General features: G+C 38.9%; 1 protein-coding gene across 5 annotated transcripts in view; it reads left to right on the forward strand.

Moving 5' to 3' along the window:
• The window catches only part of TJP2 (tight junction protein 2), a 63524-nt gene that overhangs the window by 22721 nt on the left and 18952 nt on the right, over window positions 1-21851 (forward strand). For 3 of the 5 annotated variants that reach the window (XM_061470849.1, XM_061470850.1, XM_061470847.1), the window contains 3 exons: window positions 18081-18134; window positions 20064-20188; window positions 21679-21781. In XM_061470849.1, the coding sequence (XP_061326833.1) occupies window positions 18090-18134; window positions 20064-20188; window positions 21679-21781 (273 nt within the window). In that variant the 5' untranslated portion in view covers window positions 18081-18089. Of the gene's footprint in view, window positions 1-14062; window positions 14166-15990; window positions 16011-18080; window positions 18135-20063; window positions 20189-21678; window positions 21782-21851 lie in introns of those variants that run through there. The other 2 variants (XM_061470848.1, XM_061470852.1) reach the window with 2 other exon arrangements.

A 21851-nucleotide genomic window follows, 5' to 3' on the forward strand; every position in this document is an offset into this window, starting at 1 on the left:
TGCGTTTCATGTAAAGGAAGAAGAATTAAATGCTGCTTTTCATTTGACATCTGAGTTCGTGCAGTATGGAAGTAGGTTGTGTTGGCTATGAATTCAGTGGCAACTTCTCTCATCAGCAAAAAGGGATTTTTGGCTGATCTTCCCTCCTGCCCGTTGTTTTGAGACTGTGAGAAAGCTCATGTTTCTTATGGGTCCCATACTTAAGTACAATTTAAGTAGGGAGAAATTGTCAGTATGGCTCCTGCAGTGGTTATATTCCTTATATTATGGTTCATAATAAGCCCCAAGTCTGTTTGTTTTATAAAGGCAACAGTTTGTTAAAAAGATTTTTTTTTTTTTTCTATGTTTGGTTGGGGGGGGGGGGGGGGCAGGGGGGCGGAGGTGGCAGGACAACAAAACAAAAAGCAAACAACCAAAAAGCAAACCACAAACAAACAGAAAAGTAATCTGGAGAGATACTGCCGCTGCAATTTTTAGTTTCCTCTTTGTTTTTCTTAAGTTATGCAAACAATGTAAAATATATTACTATACTAGGAATTCCATTTTTCACAGCTTTTGAGTATTAGACCTGTAGACAAATGAGGATTCAGCTGACATTGGAAACATTTTTAGAATTCTTTGTGTAACAGAAAGTGGCAAGTTGCAGTATTTTCTTAGGAAGCGGACGTTGATGCTGCGGGAGTCTTCTTTTGAATGACCTGAACCATGTATGGTTTATGAGCCAAATAGCATAGTGTAATTCATGACTGTTAAAATTGCAAATGAACTTAATTACTTCGCATTTTAGTAACATATTTGGAATGCATTCTTACCATCAAAATGAAGAACTTGCCAAGAGTTTTGTGATCTGTGCTGATAACAGTGATCTGTGCAGATAACAGTACCAGCCTTAAGGCAGAATTATGTTCCTGAATGTATCTTAACTGGAATGTACAGTGGAAACTAATATGTACATGCAATTATTCTTGATGCTGTGTAAGAATAAAACATCATCTAACTTAGTAAACAGCAGGAGGGATGACTTCATGAACCCTCCAGGCATCTTTATCCTATCTAGTAACTTAATACAATAAAGATGAAACTTCTCCTTCAAGGCTGACAGTGGTAGCAGTTAACTAAGTGGGCAGATGAATGTCAACAGCTTTCTGGGTGTTAGTGCCTTGTGTTGTGCCCCATAAGATAATGAGAGCAACATCTTTATATATTCCACTGTTTGAGCCTGTAAGATCTGATTAACAATACTGCATTAGTGTTTTACAAGTGCAGTTTGGATAAACGTTTCTTGTTAGTAAACCATGCTATCAAGAAAGGAAAAGAAAAAATCTTGAAAAATAGCTGTTCAGCGTCCTTAAACAGCTACAAAAAAATAGTAACCTATCCATTATTTATTTATTACTTAATAATGTATGTGCTCAGCCTACCATGTCTTCCCTTACACATGCATGCCTATTCTGTGATGGGAAAGCATTTCAGGTGCTCACCCTTTATCATTCTTGGATGGTATGAGCAGAATGTCTAGCTAGACTGTCATTCCAGACTCCACAACAGGCAGATTGTTGGCCTTTGCCTGAACTGAGCAGCTTGCTGCCAGGGCCAGTGGTTGGCACTAGTTGCTCTTCTTTCTACGCTCTAGCACTGCAAAAATCGTCCAGGTAATATGGGTTTCTTCTAGTGGCCAGGGCTGAGGATTCTTCTGTCAGTGTTGCAGAAGCTTTTTTGAAAATTTGCAGAGCAGAATGAAAAAGAGATTACATTTTTTGTTACACTGTTTTGCCAAGTAACTTTTATTGCAGAAATAAAAAGTGGTCAGTAGTTCTGATTATTCTGTTCATAAAGTTGATGTATTTTTAAAGCCATTGAAGTGAAAGCACAGCTGACTGTAGCATGTATGCGTGTGCTTCTTAGATGGTGCCATCAGAACTCTTGTTTGTGTGTTGAACTGTACTTGCATTGTTTTGTCTGTGGGCTAGTAATTACAGTTTGGCTGTAAATTTTTATTTTCTAGCACTTAGTTTCCTGAAAGTCTTGCAGTTTAGTGTCAAAGCAGGGACGTTGTTTCTGACCCAGTACTTCAGCAGGAGCTCCCTTGTAGTGCTTTACCTCAGTATGATGTTACAATAAGTTTCGTTGCAAACAAAAAGGCTCAGACTTTTAAAGATGTGGTGTTGATTGCAGATGGATGCCTACTGACCTTTCCAGTAGCTTCTATGCACGCAGTGCCCCTCTGGCAATTACGCTTCACTGGCTGTTTGTGTGCAGTGCCACATGCGCCTAAAAGGTTTAAGAGATATATAGGTTAAGATGGGAGAAGAAGTTGGGGAGATCTTCAGTCATCTGCTGTAGATACACTTGTCAAGCTATTGGTAAAACATGAGAGACCCCGTACCAGAGTACTGTTGGTTGCTTTGGTGTATGTGAAATTCTTATAATCTGACATATGGGGGTGCCTTGAGTATATTTTGTTGTTTTCTTGTAGAGCTTTTATTTTTTTTTTCAGTTTATTATGATGCCTTTTTAATTTTAGCGTTCCTGTGGTGTTAAACTATAGAATTTAATTCATTAGACTTAATCCATTAACTTCTCTGCCTGTTATAATAATTTGACTTAATTTTCCATTCTTTCTCAATATTTTTTTCATGCTTTACCTTGTAGAAGCTAATAGATAAGTTCTTAATGTTTTCTGCTGCAGTAAGAATAAACTAAAACTCTTGGATCACAATGATTTGAAAAGGAATTAAATTTCTCTTATGTTTTTGTAAGGCTTGTTTGTTTGTAAGCAGGTATATAACCTCTTCTTCTTTCAGATGGGAAAAAGAGCACTTTGTTGTCATGGTTTGCTTCTGCTTTATGCATCAGAAGGCCCTTAAAATGCATACTGCTCTTTTATGTAGCTCAGAACACAACAAAAAAACTTTCTGGTGTGAACCTCAGTTGAGAATAAGCTTTCAGTTGCTGCCAAAGTGAGTTTTGCTCTGGGTGGTAACTTAATCTAAACATTTACGATTCTGAGATGTTTCATTTCCTTTTAGCCACATATGCAAATGGATTTTCTTGGTTTTTCTTTTCCAGTTCTTTTCAAAGCCTCATGTGGTTTGTGAAAGTGACTAATAGGTACAAAAGGAGGAATCAAATTTGATCTGTCACTTGCTGATTTGGTTCTGGTAGTTTATTCTTTGTGTTCTTCAGTTTACAGTTCAGTGGAAATGGCACTGTTCCGTAGGGCTATGTCAGTTTGGTTTCATTTAATGGTTGAAGCAAAGCCGAGTTTCTTTACATTGACATTACATGCCTGTGAAGTGTTGACTTGGTAGAGAGATTGCATGAAGGGCTTTATTTTCAAGTTATTCTGCTGGTGTGCTTTCAAATGAAGCAAGAATGGTTGCAGATAGACTTGGATTAGTGCTTTGGGAATGAATCAGCAAAGTGAAAGTTACTATCTCAGTACTAACAAAAGGGGCAGCTGATTTCACCTCCCTGCACCTTATGTTGATTTGTGATTGTTTGCTGTCATTAACGCTATTGGTAAGAGTAATTTCTACGTAAATTGGGGGGTGTTTGAAATGGTCTCCAAAATTATGTGTTGAGATTTAGCAAAGTCATGCACGTAACTGCATGGGATACTTCAGCTTCACATCCAAATATGCAATAGGATGGAGGAGTAAATTTTACTTTCATTTTACCACTGTCATCTGCCCATGTGCTGTTCTCTTAAAAAGGTTTTCAAGTGTCATCAGATAAATGGTAAGTTTCAGTGTAACACAACTGTATATAGGCTGCTGGTGATGCTGTCCCAGAAAATTTCAGAGCTGCGGGGAGCATTTATGCTTACTTTTATTGTTTGAAGGAGTAAGTGCTCTCCTTTGGAGGAGGCCCTGAGGAGGAAAATGCTGTGAGCAGAGGGATTCTGAATGTTTTACTGGAGCAGGTACAGCTGGCTTAATCCACTGTCTCATGGTAATTGAGATGTTGGAAGGGACTTGGTGATGTTTGTTTGTTTGCTATTTCCCCTTATTCCAAATGTATTGGCAGGAGTATCAATATACGACCCTTCATATGCAATTCCCAGAGTTTTATTTGCATCCATGCATCCCATTTTGTATGACAGGAAAATTATTGAATCCCCTTTTGCAACAGGTTTTGCTTTAGTTTTATCATGTTTTGCATATGCCTAAAGCTTAGGGGTGAAATTCAGCTATGCTTTCTGGCACAACTGAGTGGGCTGTTGAGACATCTTGAGAGGGAGAGGTGAGTTGCTTCTTTTAGAGCCTGCAGGCCAGGAGTATGGTAGTAGAAAAGGAATGCAGAGAGCTGTGACTGGTGTGACTAGAAAACACAGGGATGGCTAATAAATCAAGCTAGCTGTTGTGGCATGTATCTGAATAATGCTGAACTTCAAGCTTGAAGCTCAAACCAGCTTAATTTTATAGAGATGTGATATAATTTGAATTTTCAGTTTTTAACTTTTAACAGAAATTTGAATTAGCTTCTTACAGTTATGGAGGTTTAAATGCATTTGGAGCTTTTATTTATCTACCTTGTGTTGTATCAGTGACATTCTGTTTGACATTTTTGTTTTGTGGGGTTAGTGATATGGCATTGATAGTTGTATGAAATTTTGCATTGTATTGTTTTAATTTTTTTTAATGGAGTTTTAGTTGTGGTCAAATGTACTATTAACATTTATGTATTAACACAGACCCATATTCAGGTTTATTTCCATTGGTCATGAAAAGAAAGCTAATGTGACAATCCTACTGCTACAGGAATGCTCAAACAAAATTAAAATGCTTCCAGGAATACAGCATACCATTCTTCTATTAATAGAATTAGAACAAAGGATACTGGAAACCTTAAGAGGGGAAGAAAATCTGGTTTGGGATTAAGCTCAGAAGCTAACAATTGTATTGTTTGAATTGTCTTCCATTGTGACTAGATGATTAAATATATATGCTGACCTGACTGGATTTTATCCCAGCAATTAATTGGCCTTTTAAAAAATGGTGACAGGAAGCAGTAGACAGGTATCCAGCTTGTTTTTCTCAGATTCAGGAGGTGTAGGTGTTGAATAACAACATTTGTGCAATTCTGTAAGAACCATGGCATAGCAGAAATGTAGTTTCCTACAGTAGTCGATACTAGCCTTGGTCACTTTTACTTCTTGGTTTGCTATTTGAATATGGGTGCAGGAAGCTGAGGCATTCAAGAATAGTAGCAGCAGAAGGTGTATCAGTGAAGTTGAATAAAATTGTTATCGGAGCTTTGCACCATATCATGCATATGGTGCTTTGTTTTTTTTATCTCAATTTTTTTTATTTTAAGATGCTACAAGAGTAAAAGTTATGTTTTGACTGCAGAGAACAACTGATTCTGAAGTGGGACTTGAGGAATGATGGCTCCACTTACATTGTTCACAGTTAATTTTTTTTTATTGGTTTCTTTAGCATCATGAAATTGATTATGCACATCTAGTGAATTTAATTTACCTTCCCATCAAATCCTGATGCTGCAAGTATAAAGGAACAACTTTTTATTATTATTTTTATTATTATGCCGAGCAGAAAGTGGTCCTCCTGAACCTACCTTATGTACAAACCGCTCAAGCACTTTTATTGTCAGACTTCATTTGAATGGGCATCACGGCAGGGAGGTTGTAACTAGATGATGTTAAGGTCCTTTCCAACCCTAACCATTCTATGATTTTATCTTAAGGAGCAGAAGGTACAGAAACAGTGTGGCTGGAAAGAAATGTGGTAGGTTTTACAGTTAAAGTAAATGGCGATGGTTAAGTCAGAGGTAGCCTTTAAAGCTTGTGTTGACTAGGTGAACTGAAAGTTTAGTGCTCTTTCAGTAGCATTACCTTCTAGTGTATTTTAAAAAATTGACGAGCACTTTAGTCTGTCAAGGTGCTTAGTGACAAGGTGAAATCCTAGGAAAACCATTCAGAACAGAAAACAGGAAGTAAACTCTCTTTATTTTCCTGTGTGTATATACGTATGCTACGTTGATCTGTCAGATCCTACCTAGATTAATTTTGATCTTCACTGGAATTGCTTGGCTTCCAGGTTTTTATGTCCTGAATCCTTGCTGTGTTTTTGTAAAAGGGGTACTGGAAAAATCTGCTTTAGTACAAGATTGGAGGGGTGAGGTTTGTTCTTTTGTTTAGAACCCTTCTGTCATCTGTGGGAGAGTAAATTAGTGTTTCCAAGGCTCCTCTGCTGGACTGGTGCTGCACATCCTGGAATACTTGGGGAAGACCAGCTTACCACTTACCAGAATTCCACTTAACCTGGAATACTTGGGGAAGACCACTTACCACTGAAACAATGTGTGAAAAGGAAGAAAATTTTGATGGAAAAAATACCAAAATGTTGGTTCCTGCGGTGCTGTTTCTTAAGAGGCAGAAATAGTTTTCTAAAACTTTTTTTTGGTCAGGGGGCATGGAAATGGATCTGTTTTCTTCTCAAAACCAACAATTTCATATTTCAATTGCAATTATTCCCTCAATTTTTAACAACTGGTTGCTTCCTGCTGGAAGCAGTGCAAGAATTGCATGTAATTTTCACCCTTCTTGAATAGGCTTTTATTTAATTTGTAATGGGACATTTTACTGGTTTCTGATGATGTGTATCTAAGTTCAGTAGAATTCAGCTGTAAACTACTTTGCTCATGTCTTCCACCTCATCCCAGAAAGGTTTGGGAGTTTTACATGTATATTTTTAATTTGTGTAGCATGCAAAGGTGTAAATTGGTGCTGAGTTTCATGTTCTGAATTTGTCACACTTTTCTAGGTAAATACTGCTTTTTGTTCTTCTTGCCATTCCCCCTCCCTACCCTGGGTAGTAGTAAATGAGGACCAGCTCCTTGTAGCATACCACTAAAGCAGTTCAGGTGGCTGCTTTTACTCCCTTTCAGTAGTTAGAGAAGGAACAGGCAATTGTTAAAAAGACAGTTGTTCAATAAGCATCACTATTTTAAGAAGGCACCACAGAATCCTAAGTCATTTCTGGGTACTGAAGTGAAATGATTAACTGTTGCTGTTACTGGTGGTGATCACAAGTACTGTGAAGTACAGAAGAATGTTGCTTGACTTTTCCGGTATGATGATAAATTATGACTTTATGTCAGCAAAATACAGACCTTGAAGGACCTCATTTTACTTCCTGAAAATGTAAACTTATGTTCAGGTTAAAAGTAGCCTGGAAGTAGAGGCTTCACTCCAAAAATAACTATAATCAATTATACTCCTTTTTATTGTTAGTGCCAAAATGCAGCATTCTGACTTTAGGTGCCACTGTCATGCTCAAAATCTCATTTAGGATTTTTCAGCTATCCATTTTGGTGGTGCTTTGGTATGATTGATGAATAATATGCATGGTTTATCTTTTGGAGTACCAAAAGTTTCTCTGTTTTTCAGAACATAAAACTGCTTGGGGAATATTTTTATTTCCTTTGTATAAACAGTGAATAAATTCTTGCATTTAAGTGCTTTAAACTAATAAAGGCACTTTAACTTAATGAAGCTGGAATTAAAAAAATATCCTCTTGACTGAGTGCGGGCTATATGTTTGAGATTAAAGAAACTAAACAAAAAAACTCCATACACCTAACACTGTGCTTTAACATAACATTTCCTACAGTTTGTAGCATGAAAGGAAAGTTTTGAAATGGAATTTTGGCCTAACATCTTGTTGGGCCTTTCTCAGAATTTTTGAACTTACACAAATCATATTTACAAAAATCACTATTTGCCAGTTTGAGAAATAAATAAATTAAAATACTGTATAATATTGATTATAGTTCTTCTGAGCAGTAATACCATACTGTGTGCCAAAGCAAAAGCCTGAAGCTGTCATCCTAAAGAAATTCTGTACTTAACATCTTACAAGGCGAGGAGGGGTGTGTGCCTCAGCTGCAGCATCACTGCACCACCTAGTGTCTCTCTGGCCTAGCTGTGAGTTGTACACCTGGAATCTCTGCTCCGAGTTTTTCTGGCTTGTATGGGGTGTCTTTGTATGCAAAAATAACTTGCCAAAAACCTTGGGAGTTTCTTCTGGAATACGATGTTCTACTACTTCTTTTTCCAGTCTGCTGTAGACTTTTAAGTCCCCTGCAAATTCAGTAGGAGATGGAAATGCAGCTCCTGGTACTTCTGTGTCTTTGCCCCTTTCATGCTGCATATCTTCTGCTCATCTGTTTTACAGAAAAGATAAATTTAGTGTGTGTGTATATATGTATATAAAATATGCTTGTATTACATATATTTTAATATATGTATTTATCAGATTATATCCTGGCATTACATTAATACCTGCAAAAGCCTTCATAAATGTTTTTTCTGGAATATGGGCAAACAGACACGATACATAACTTCTTAATGGTGATCAGGATGCTAGGGTAAAATCTATGTGTGAGGGTAGTAATCTGTTGTTTTATCAAAGATAGAATAAAAAGTAGGAGACAATATGTTTTTCTCATAAAGTACCCTTAAAGCCACTCAGGAGCTTTAATTTTCATGTCTTTCCATTAAAAGTTTTCTGTGTGTTGCTTTTATTTCCCCGCTCCTGTCTGGATGGGTGGGCCCTAAGAGTTGTGGTGAATGGAGTTAAATCCAGCTGGCAAACACGTGGTGTTCCACAGGGTTCAGTACAGGGCCCAGTTCTGTTTAGTACCTTTTATCAGTGATCTGGACAGGGGATCAAGTGCACCCTCAGTAATTTTGCAGATGACACCAAAATGGCTGGGAGTGTTGATATGCTGGAGGATATGAACGCTCTGCAGAGGGGTCTGGACAGGCTGGACTGACAGGCTATGGCCAGTGGTATGAGATTCAGCAAGGCAAAGTGCTGGGTCCTGCATTCAGGTCCAAAAGCATCCTGGCCTGTACCAGAAATAGTGTGGCCAGCAGGGCCAGAGCAGTGATCATCCCCCTGTACTGGGCACTGGCAAGGCTGCATCTCAAATCCTGTGTTCAGTCCCCTTGCTGCAAGAGAGACACTGAGGTGCTGGAGCAGGTCCAGAGAAGGGCAGTGGAGCTCGTGAAGGGTCTGGAGCACAAGTCCTTTCGGGAGTGGCAGAGGAACTGGTGGTGTTTAGCCTGAGGAAAAGGAGTCTGAGGACACCTTGTTGTTCTCTCCAGTTACCTTCTCCCAAGTAACAAGTGATAGGACAGAGGAAATGGCCTCAAACTGTCAGGGGTGGTTTAGATTAGATATCAGGTTAAAACTTCTTCAGCGAAAGGGCTGACAAGTGTTGGAACAGGCTGCCCAGGGAAGTGGTTGAATCAGTATCCCTGGAGACATTTAAAAGACGCTTTAAAGATGTGTAGATACAGCAGTAGAGCAATCCAGTAGGAAAAGATGAGCAACTTGTTCATGCTTTAGGAAGCTGTTTTGGCTTCCTTTGAAGAACCAAACAGCAGAATTCATGGAGTGAGTCAGGGAGCCACATGTAATTGAGCAGGAGGAGTATGGAAAGCATTGTGGTCAAAAGGAATTTGTTTAGTTAGTATCTTGCTAAACTGTACACAGGTAGGTGTGTGTCTCACGAGAGCAGAGTGGAGGGGCAGGATCACCTCCTTCGACCTGCTGTCATGCTCCTTTTGATGCAGCCCAGGATACGGTTGGCTTTCTGGGCTGCAAGCACACACTGAAGCCGGTTCATGTTCATTTTCTCATCAGCCAACACCCCCAAGTCCTTCTCCGCAGGGCTGCTCTGAATCTCTTCTTTGCCCAACCTGTAGCTGTGCCTGGGATTGCTCCGACGCAGGTGTAGGACCTTGCACTTGGCATGGTTAAACTTCATGAGGTTGGCATCAGCCCACTTCACAAGTGTGTCAAGGTCCCTCTGGATGGCATTCCTTCCCTCCAGCGTATCAACCGAACCACACAGCTTTGTGTCACTGGCAAACATGCTGAGAGCTCACTCAGTCCCACTGTCCATGTCAGCGACAAAGATGTTGAACAAGACTGGTCCCAACACTGATCCCTGAAGGACACCACTCGTTACTGGTCTCCCGCTGGACATGGGGCCGTTGACCACAACTCTGCATGTGGCCATCCAGCCAGTTCTTTATCCACCGAGTGGTCCATCTATCAAATTGATGTCTCGAATTTAGAGACAAGGATGTCGTGTGGGACAGCGTCGAATGCTTTCCACAAGTCCAGGTAGATGACGTCAACTGCTCTGCCCCTGTCCATCTGTTCAGTAGCCCTGTCATAGAAGGCCACCAAATTGGTCAGGCAGGATTTCCCCTTAGTGAAGCCATGCTGGCTGTCACCAAGCACCTTGTTGTTTTTTGTGTGCCTTAGCATGCCTTCCGTGAATCTGCTCCAGGATTTTGCCAGGCACAGAGGTGAGACTGAATGGTCTGTAGTTCCCTGGGTCATCCATTTTCCCCTTCTTGAAAATGGGGGTTATATTTTCCTTTTTCCAGTCATCAGGAACTTCACCTGACTGCCATGATTTCTCAAATATGGCCAGTGGCTTCGCAACTTCATTTGCCAGCTGCTTCAGGACCTGCAGATGGATCCCATCAGGACCCATAGACTTGTGCACGTTCAGCTTCTTAAGATGGTCTTGACGCAGATCCTCTCCTACAGTGAGTGCAAGGTCTCCATTCTCACAGTCCCTGCATCTGCTTTCCAAGACTTGGGTGGTGTGGTCAGAGCATTTGCCAGTGAAGACTGAGGCAAAGAAGTCATTCAGAACTTCAACCTTCTCCAAATCCAGGGTAGCCTGGATTTGTAGTTCTCCTGATAGCTTCTGGAGACTGCCCATGTTGTCCCTAGTCTGTCTTTTATTCACTGGGTACCTATAGAATCCCTTCCAGTTATCTTTCACATCCCTAGCCAAGTTTAATTCTAACTGGGCCTTAGCTTTCCTAACATGGTCCCTAGGTTTCCAGACAACCTCCCTGTACTCTTCCCCGGCCACCTGTCCTTGCTTCTACCTTTTAGGAGCCTCTTTTTTCATTTGAATTTTCCTCAGCAGCTCCTTATCCATCCAAGGAGATCTCATGGCCCTCCTGCTGCACTTCCTTCTAGTTGGGACACAATGCTCCTGAGCTTGTAGCAGGTGATCCTTGAATATCAACCAAGAGTCTTGGGCCCCCCTGCCCTCTTGGGCTATATCCCTTGGAACCTTACTAAGTGGGTTTGAAGCGGCCAAATTCTGCTCTCTTGACATTCAGGGCAGTGAGCTTACTGCACGCTCTTCTCACTGTCCTGAGGATCTCAAACTCGGCCATCTCATGATCGCTGCAACCAAGGCTGCCTTGGAGTGTCACATTTCCAACGAGCCCGTCCCTGTTGGTGAGCACGAGGTCAAGCATAGCACCTCTCCTTGTCGGCTCCTCTTATTACTTGCAGAAGGAAGTTGTCTTCCACACAGTCGAGGAACCTCCTGGATTGCTTGTGCCGGGCCGTACCGTCCTTCCAACAGATATCAGGGTCATTGAAGTCCCCCATGAGGACAAAGGCCCGCGAGCGTGAGGCTGTTCGTGTCTCTCTGTAGAGTGCTTCATCCACATATTCCTCTTGGTCAGGCGGTCTGTAACAGATACCCATAGTAATGTCCCCCATAGCTGTTCTCCCTTTAACCTTGACCCACAAACTCTCTGTTGACTGCTCATCTGTCCCCAGACAGAGTTCCATACGCTCCAACCGATCCCTTTTTCTTTCAAAGTGCTTGTCCTGCATTGTCAAAGTCTTCAATGTAATTGGTAAATGTTTGGCTTTAAATATATAGGAAGCACAGTTTTCCTAGGCAGTATCTTACTGGCATGGACACGTAAAAATTTCCTTGAAAAAACAGTTGACATTTTTTTTCCTCAGATGGGACTAGTGTATGCATTACTTGGATATTTATACATGCAGCCTCCCCAGTTTTACTTACGTGTTACTTTAATACAAAGTTGAAGCAAATAAAATTATTTAGAGATTAAGTGCTTTACTCAGTAATCCAGCAAAAGGATGCCTTCTGCCACATTCTTTACTGGTTCTGAATAAGAAGTAGCTGGTGTCCAGGTTACTTTTTATTCCTTTCATTTTTTTAGAATTGCAGAACAATTAAATATTTGCAAAAGTCATGCCACACGCTTCTGTTTTGATGTGTGGCAGATTGAGCACAGTATCAAGTGGTGGCTGTGGGTGTTTTTGTCATGCCAGATTCAAACTGTTCCCAAAAGAAGTAAAACAAAAAAAAACTTTATTATTGCCTAGTAAACAGTTCTCATTTGATGGTTTTAAAAGTTTTTGTGCAACTTAAGAAGTGAAGTTTGGTCTTTGCCTGGAATAGGCATGTTGTACTTGCATAGCATTTGCTCATACTGTTGTAGATAGAATTTACAAACTATACAAAGTGATTAGTGTAACTTCTAAGTGAAATATGATTCAGAGAAGTTTTTGATTACGTAATCTCTTTTGCATTAAAACCAGTACTGTTTGTGTTTCCATGTAATGACATTCAACTCACCACGTCTATGAGGAACAAATGATTAGAAATGTTATGCTGAATTTATATTTTCTTTAAATAGGTCTTTAGATTACTGCTTCTAAATGCATTTTGGGAAAAAAAAGTTTTTCATATGAACTGTAGTATCCTGGGTCTTCCATTTTCCCTGTCTTGAAAAAGGGGGTCATATTTCCCTCCTAGATCCTAAGCAAAGATCTGCTATACCATACACAAATACTTCATGAAAGCACATCTGCAGAGAGGAAGAGATTAAAGCAGACAATGCTAGGTGTAAGATTTCTGACTAGCTTTTCTGCTGGGGAGATTATGCTGAGGTAAGGAAGCTGGTTCTTCACCTGAGTGGAGGGGTTGAACTGGATGATCTTTAAGATCCCTTCTAACCCAAACCATTCTATGATATGATATGGTATGTGCTCTAGAAGTGGGAAGCTTCAATCAGAGGCTGGTTTTGGTGTGCTTTTCCTGGACCCTCTTGGTGAAGGCTGAATGGAGTTCACCCTTGGCAAGTTAGCACTGAAGGTGCAAGCCTGTGTTCATCCTAGTTCTTCTGGCTAGTGCAGAGATGAGGTCACAGTCAAAACACAGGATGTTGTATTCAAACTTGATTCTAAATGGAAAAACCTAAAAAAACAACCTCAAAACAAACAAAAAACCACACACACACACACCCCCCCCAAACTTCCACATTTTCCATTGCGTTCTGAATTCTTACTCTTCAACAGTTAAATTTGTTCCACTAATGAAAAAGGCAATCTATAAATGGAGGTTTTGGTTAGTATTGTGTACTGATCTTAGCATGTGTTTCTATCTGTTCACAGCCTATGAAACTTGCGTGAAGTCCAGGGGAAAAGTTCACTAAGGCTTATTAAATTTCACAGCGTTCATGCAGCACAGCTGGAACTGATAGCTTCACCTATTTTTCAGTAAAGTCATCTGTCTGTGTGATTAGCTTGTCATTCTTACACATAACTTACTAGAAGTGTAAGGGCATAGGGAGTGTCTCTTATTTGTAGCTGTTGTAATTTTTATTCTCTTTTTGCTTGCTGGAGCCAAGTCCACAGTTCCACAAGTGTTTAATTTTACATGTGCAGTTGAAGGGGTTACTCAAATGTGTATGGTTATTTCTGCATAAGGACTTCCTGGATTCAGCAGTTAAATTAATAAGATTTGCCATTTGATAGAGGCTGCTAAACCACAGTGTTACTTAAGGTAATAGAGTCAAATCAGAATTTTTACTATAAAATATTATAGCCAGCATATGAATTTTCAAATAATCTGCACTGTGCTTTTTAAGCCTTTTTTTTCTCTAAAGTTTCAAGTAGGTTCCTGGCAGGGTGAACTCATATGTGCTTGGAAGACTTAACTTGCTACGTATCAATCTGTTTCTGACACTGATTTTTTTTAAACAGAAGATTACAGTATAGCTTTTTCCTGGGGTCTCTTAAAGTGAGAGTTAAACCCTCTACTGTGTTTTTGATGTGTTTCTGTGTGAAACTGAGGGCAGGATTTGTTTGAGTATGTAGGCCACTATTGCATTAGAATTACATAACCGGGTTGAGTGGTGGAAACAGATGAAAAGGCGGGGATGTACGGCGTCCCCTCACAGATTATATCCTGCAACAATGAAGACAGCTCAAGCTCTGCAGAGAATGTGGTCACATGCAGTCAAAAAGTTGGGGATTTTGAAAGGGCACGTGAGTTGCTTTTTGTTGCATCTTGCTCCAAGTCTTCTCCCTCTCCCCCTCGTAAACCTCTCCCTTCTCCAACTCACTTTTATAGCCAGATAACTGTTGTGGCAGGCCTTCTGGTTTTGTTCTTCTTTCAGTGTGAATGAAGTTGTCTTTGGTGATCCATGGTAGCAAGTAATTGCATAAATCTCTGATGACTGTCAGAGTTGCAACAGCTGCCTGTTCATAGCACACAGATGATTTTAGCACTTTGACTAGTTTCCTGCCAAAGATTCTGTTAAGCAGTTTATTTTGGGTATGTAGAAAGCACCTGTCATTTTGGTATATGAGCATTAGGCAGATTTAAGTAAATCCTGACTACATTGTTCTAATTAGAAATAGACTGACTTTAGTCACTAATGACTTTTGACTAATTCCAGTAATTTGCATTTACTGCAGGTAGGTTGTTGTCTGTGTGAAACCTGGGTAGACTTGCAAGACAGTTACTAGCACCAACTGGAGGTGGGGTTCGTAACCATTTTGCCTGCCTTTCTCTCTCCGGTGTTTTGGTGTGCAGTCTCACAGTAAACTTGTGATCCTATAAAGGGATGCACAGGCTGCTCAGGACCCCTTTGTGTTTCCTTACAGGTGAAGTATGAAGAAATTGGCAAGGTGATGGAGGTTTTTTGTGACCCATCACTTGATGCATTCAGATGAGAGTAATATTACTAGATCTGAAATACAGAAATATTGTGATCGTATTGAAGACTTAAACCCTACCTATGATTGAGTCCTCAACTGATGATTTGTAACATTTGTAGTCTCTTCCTCCCTCTCAATCTTCTGTCCATTAATCTGTCAGTATGGGTTAGCATTGTGGCAGTGGCAAGCAGAAGTACGTTTTATAATGTTAAAGAGATTATTGCTTAGAGATTTGAGGGAGTACAGATGTGTTTTCTGCCTTATGGGCTTCCAAGGTGACCATTTAGTTCTCTGAACTATGTTACAGCGCCTGCATAGCTTTTTCAGTATGGCAGAACTAGTGCTGTTGTCTTGGTAATTCTGTTTGCACAAAATCAGCTTTGCAAGTACATTGTGTACTTCCCTTCACTAATACAGCATACAGCAAATGGGAGAGTTTCCCAAGGAGCAGTTTCTGAAAATGTGTTAGTTTAACAGTCCTTATGAATTTAAAAGCGAATTAATTAATTAACTTTTGTTTAATGGTCTGTAACAGTTTCAAGCTAAAAATAAACCCCCAAAATTTACACCTAAAGTGTCTGAGATAGTCACTAAGGAACTTTTTCTAGGCACAGATGAGATGAAACTATGGGCTCAACATCTTGCAAAAATCTTAATTGTAGTATCTGTAGAGAGTAGTTTCTCTTACTGCTTATTTTTCTACTAGATACCAAGAGACTTATTTGTCTGAGTAGAATAAGCCTGTTAGTTTACGATGCTTTGATTTACTACATGATGCGGCTCTCAAATTGTGCAGAAGGTATTACTTGTGCCACTTCTCATGGCAGGCCTAATTTTCTGGAAGGAAAATTTCTGTGAACTTACTTGTTTCATACCCTTAAAACTGTCTCTGACATTTTTTACTGTGCTTTACAGTCCTTTTTCTGCAGTAACAGCAGTATTGACTACTTGTTCAGTACAGTATTGTACTGAACAAGTAGTCATTTCTCAGGCCTTCTTTCAGTAGGTAGTATATTGAAAGACCTGATGTTAGAGTTCCTGGAAGAGTAAGGCAACTATGCTGCTCTTTGTCCCCACAGGTAGTAAGCTCTGGTCGATTGCATCCTGCCTGCCTTGCTATTTTGCCTGCACAGGGCTGGACTGAGTATTCTAGGCTGGGAGGTAGTGTTGGTAAGAACTGCATACAGTACAAACTGAATATAAGTGATGTTCTTGTTACACATGTAAGTTTTTGAGGCTTTTATGCAGTGAGAAGGATGGAAAAGATTTTCCATCTCCCCTGCTTCTACAAAATTTGATCCCACCTGCTTGTCCTTCCGATTTTACCCATCATTTGATGGTGTCTTTCATTTCTAAAACTTTCTTCAATTAAGTCAACTGGAACTTAAAAAGGCACTGAGGCCCTTCTTTAGCACAGACTGGTTTTCTGCAGAGCTTAAATATATCATATAGAAGAGCAGGACAGTGGTGGTGGAGCTAAGGGTCACTAGTAAGTAAACTGTTTACACATTTTCATACAAGCCAGACAAGCGATCATAGTCACTTCTATTTATGGCAGCATAACAGCAGCTCAGAAAAAGCGCTTAGTTAAGGAGAAAATTTTTACTTCTGGAAAGTTCTTTCTGTAAGGGAATATATTTAGTGAGACATTTCAATGTCAGCAAGTTGAAGGGTTAGACATATCAACTGGTTAAATGGGAATATCGGATAAAATAAGTTCACCATGTGCTTCAGCAGAGTAATTCCCTGACCTGAGACATACTAATGTAATAGTAACACTAACAATTATAAACGTGCCTCATTCTTGTCTGGTCTAGACAAGCAGAAATTTAGAAATACTTCTGTTATTTCTAATACAAGCCATCCTCTGCTCCAGCTGTTTTTAATGAATTTCAGTAACATCCAGAAGGTTCTGGAAACTGGAGAGCATTGTGCATTTTCTGAGAGAACAGTGGAAATTTAACACAGTTCAGTGTTATAAAATTCCTGAAGAATGCTGAATATCTTGCATATTCCCTCAGAAATTCTGACCAGGACTTGTGTTTTAAGTCTGTTTTTTAATACAATGAATGTGCAATGGAAAATGTAAACCTGGTTCCTCTTTGGGGTGCTCAGAATCCACTGAAAAATACACTGTAGGGTTCTTTGCATTCCAGTGACAATGTCCATAGCTTGCTAAACTGTTCTGTACTTCTGGAAGACTTTTTCTCTGGAAACTGAGGGGGGGTGTGCTTTAAAGTACAGGCATACTCTTGTGCCACTTCTCTGTCTATTGTTTTGGAGTTTAGTTGCCAGTAATTCCTTTAATGCCTTTAAAAAGACCATTTAAGTAAAAACTGAGCTTCTGTCTGAACTTCAGTTTTCTAAGCAAATTCTTAAGAAATTCCTGAAAGAGATCACCACTTTCGGCAGTAAAACCAGATAAGCCTGTAGTATGTACATACTCATGTAATTCCTGTTTGTTTTTTTCTGCAGTGGATGCTCTGGATTTTGAAATGTTTGCATTGCATCAAAGTTTGTGGTTCATTTTTCTTTTCATTTTAAAGGCACTGAAGGGGTTGGCTTTATATTATACGATACATCACAATGTGATTATTCTGTATTATATTTTAAGCTGTGATGTTGGAAAAATTTCAGGTTATATCAGATAAACTGATGGCTTCAGGATCAGTTTTAACTGGAAATGTGGAAAAGAATGTTTCTGAGAAGTGTCACAAAACTGAGTGCTATATAGTGACACACTGTGCTTTCCTGTAGAATTTAATTTTTCAAGTGGAAGCTAAACACTCGGTTATGTAATTCATAGTGGATGAACATAATTTTAAATCCACATGAGCAAGAAACAAAAGATTTGAAGGCTAGTTCATTTTGAAAGCCTCACTTTTAACTGCTAAACTTACTGCATACTGGAGTGGAGAGTATTTTGTGTGTTATTTGAAGTGGGGCTGTGTAATGCCGGTATGATCTGAATTAAATGCTTTTGCTAGGTAATACTTTTACAGAAAATTGGAATGAGCTGTTAAATAGGAGAAATGTGAAGGGATTCTACCACCCTGGACCTATTAATATTTTTAAAAGAAAATTCGTAATTAATTGATATACATACATTTCATACTATCTCTACGAAATTATCAGAGTATGCATATTATTTTTATACCTGTGTTTTAATAGGATATTTCACGTTTTAATTGAGATAGTTGTATGCTTTGTGTTTTACTAATTGGTTTCTGTGTGTAACAGGCCCCAGGCATGGAAGAGCTGATATGGGAACAGTACACTGTGACCTTACAAAAGGTGAGTGCCTGTTATATTTTTAGTTTTCAAATATTCAAGCCCTGTATATTTTATGATAGATGTTATTAGCATATCTTAGTCTGGAATAGGATTAATTTATTGTCCAGATCAGCTATGTTTTTCATTTTCAAGGTTAATTGCCAGTTAGTTACTCATGCAATAGTGTGACTCTTTAATGTTAAGAGTAAATTAAATTAACAGATTAAGTGCTAATATATTTGCTGATGTTTGGTCTTTGTCATGACAATGTAATGTACCACATGCCAGCTGTATAGCAGATAGTTCTATTAAGCAGTTGTAGTTAATGTCCAAACTTATAATAATAACTGAACATGTTTGCACTGCTTTTCTTTTTATATACTTTAATATCTACCAATGTAGAATCTAGCAGAAAACTACTGTCACCAAATTCTAAAGTGTGTGGGCTACAGATGTCACTTTTAGCAATTTTTCTGAGAAAAGAGGAACCATCTCATTATATAGAGCTCTTCTAAGTTATAGTAGACCACTTGTTTACAATGGCTAGGCTGCCACACAGTGGTACAGGATATACACTTTGGTGGTGGTGGTCTTCTCAACTGTTCTGATGATCTTGAGTTCAGTGAGTAACCTCTGCTGTGCTCCTTACATCTTTTCATATGTTCTGGAATGAACTCAACTTGGATGACCTAGGGTAAAATAGTGATCTTTCTTGTTTCATGTGCTGAATTGTTGAGAAAGAATTTTGTTTTCTAGGTTACAGGGGTAGACAAGAGAAACACTGTAGAACCAGACCTTAGTTCCTGTAATGTCCAAGTTTTCAGATCTTGAAAGCCTCAGAGACAGGCTTAAACTACTCAAGTGGCAAAGACTATTGGACTTGGTGCCCCAGCTATTACCACTGAATTTTACTGTTATTTTGAATCTGTATCGTTTTGGCTCAAAGCATCAAGCCACTTCCTGTAAAACAAAGGTGTGGGAAGTGAAGTGCTGTTTAGAACTCCTCAAAGGAATAACTAATTAATATTGACATTAGTGAAATGTGAGCTGGCATCTGATAAACTGTACGCTAAATGTGAGTTAAGAGAAAAGCAACACTTTATTTTGGTGTATTACTTTGGCACTATGTTAAAACATTTTGTTAAATGCAGCGTAATTTGTATGTCATAGTGATAGGAAGTGTATGTTAAATAGCTGATAAACATAAACGTTTGCATTTAACAAAATGTATGGTTTTACACTCACCTTCTTGTCTGCAGTTCAGTTATGCTAGCAGTTGTGAGGTCTAGTGTTACAGATGTGGTTCCTTCACACCCTAATTGTTTTTCCCTGATTCTGTGAATGATTTTATGAACGCCATCTTAGGGCTTCTATGAATCTGGTATTTCTATGACTATAAGTTTGGCATAAATTATGTATTTAAAATAGTTGATTGTGAGAGAGGATAATTATAGAGAATTTACAAGTTCACTGATTGCTTTATGTAATAAGCCCTGATCTTGTTTAGTCTGGTCAAAGAATAAGTAATTATTACAAACTAGATAGCAATATTGATAAAGATGAGATCCTGGAAAAGCTGTTACAATTTTCCAAGCATCACAAACAAAATAGATTTATCTGACAGTAAATTTGATATGAATAACTAGTGGGATGGTGGAACAAAATGCAGGCTAAGCTAGCGAGTCCTTTGCTTAATTACTAACACAAGGCTATAGACTGAGGGTTTGGAACATGGGAACATATTGTCTTGTTAAATGGATCTGTAAATTAATTCCTTTTTTAAACCTAGAGGTGCTGTGTATTTCTGCAACTCTCTGCACACAACTATCATATTTTAAATAATGTCAAGGTAGGGTGCCATTACAGGAACATTCATATTACTCTTATTTCTCCTTATCAAAATACATACGGCTGGGACTGATTTTTGTTGTGTTTGTTTTTGTTGTAAAGGATTCAAAACGAGGATTTGGGATTGCAGTTTCTGGTGGCAGAGATAACCCTCTTTTTGAAAATGGTGAAACATCAATAGTCATTTCGGATGTTCTCCCAGGTGGTCCAGCAGATGGGTTACTTCAGTAAGCAATTTCTTTGGTTTATAGCAGTGACCCCTCCACAACACCACTATCAGTCATCCTGTTCCATAATTACCTGGATTTGGGAATAAAGTAATGTCCACAAATTATGTAAGATACTAGGTAAATTGATGATAAAGTAATACCAAGCAATTCGGGCACATTGAGACAAAATACGTTCTGAAGAAAACTGAATGCAAAGCCATTCCTCCAGCAAACCAAGGAATATAGATCTAACCTTCAGAGTGGAGAGGGTTTAAAAGCCTGCAATCCTTTCTAAGGTTGAGTGAGCATACAGAGATGGGAGCTCTTGAGGTAGTGTTACAATATTTGATACCATCTTTGAACTGCGAAGAGAACTATTTTAGCTCTCACATAAAGCACAGATGAGACTGATACTGGAATAAAGCATGCTGTTCTGGCATACTCATGCAGTAAAAGGAGTTGGAAAGGTATGAAAAGATGCACAAAAATCATTCAGGAATTGGAGAAGGTGCCTTACAAAGAAAGGCTTAAAGAATGTAACCTTAATTAAAAAGACGATTGTGATGTGACGATTACAATGAAAAGAAGATAATGGGTACTAAATAGTTCTTTTATTTAGCATAAAACAGTACAGTAACCAGTAATTGGTTAAGCTAATGGTCTGACTGTAAGGTTAGTAACTGAGTAGTCACCAGATTAAATTTAATACAAGGAGTGGTAGATTTTTTTATTATCTTCTTTTTTTCATCTTCATCATTTCATGTGCTGAAATGCCTTTCTGGAAGAAAATGTTTTTTTCAATTAGTGATTCATTATGGGGCTGTCCCCTGGGGGTGACTGAGTTAAATCTTAATGGTCTATTTGACATGCAGGAGGTCTGAATTGCCCAGTTAGTAATCTCTTTTGGCCTATGTTTTAGGGTGTGGAGGACTTTTTGTGGGTTATAGTGTTGTTCCTCCCCTCTCCTCCCTTCTCCAGTCACCTTTCTGTAGAGTAGATGTTACCTGAATACCAGTCTTTTAGAAAAGTGTACTGGAGCGATACTTGTGATTTGCCTGAACAATGCTATGGCTGCAGCAGTTTGAAGCTTTCTTGAAATTCTTATGTTGATATGAAAAAAAAAAACAAACCCCTAGCACTAGGTGTGAAAGACAAGGAGTTTTGAAAGAACAAAAAAAAAAAAGTTTTAATGGTCATCACAATACTTCTAAAAAAGAATTTTCTTTGACATTCTGGCAAGGTACTTCAGATGGGCATAGTACATGTACAAAGATATACACTGCTTCCCAAAGTCTAGCTTCTAAACATACTGAAAGCTTCTTCTAGTATTCAAGTGCTTGTATAACAAACATAGTTTTAAAACAAAACTCCCTGTTAAAGTAAGCGGAATCTAAAGGTTCCCCTGGAAAAAAAACGGATTGTTCCAGTTTTCATGAAGACTCAAATACTTTTCCTTCTTTTTTTTTTTTTTTCTTATTCTCTTGTTTTTTGCCTCGTTCATGTTCCAGAGAAAATGACCGGGTGGTCATAGTTAATGGGACCCCAATGGAAAACGTTCCACATTCTTTTGCAGTTCAGCAGCTTAGGAAGAGTGGAAAAGTTGCCACCATTGTAAGTAAATTACATATGTGTCCAATTTACATTGGTATGTACCTGTGTAAGGTTTTAGTTTTCCTCTATG

The sequence above is a fragment of the Pezoporus flaviventris genome, unplaced genomic scaffold (assembly GCF_033815535.1).
Source record: "Pezoporus flaviventris isolate CSIRO_AGI_PZ_B2104156 unplaced genomic scaffold, CSIRO_AGI_Pfla_v1 ptg000064l, whole genome shotgun sequence".
Lineage (NCBI taxonomy): Eukaryota > Metazoa > Chordata > Aves > Psittaciformes > Psittacidae > Pezoporus > Pezoporus flaviventris.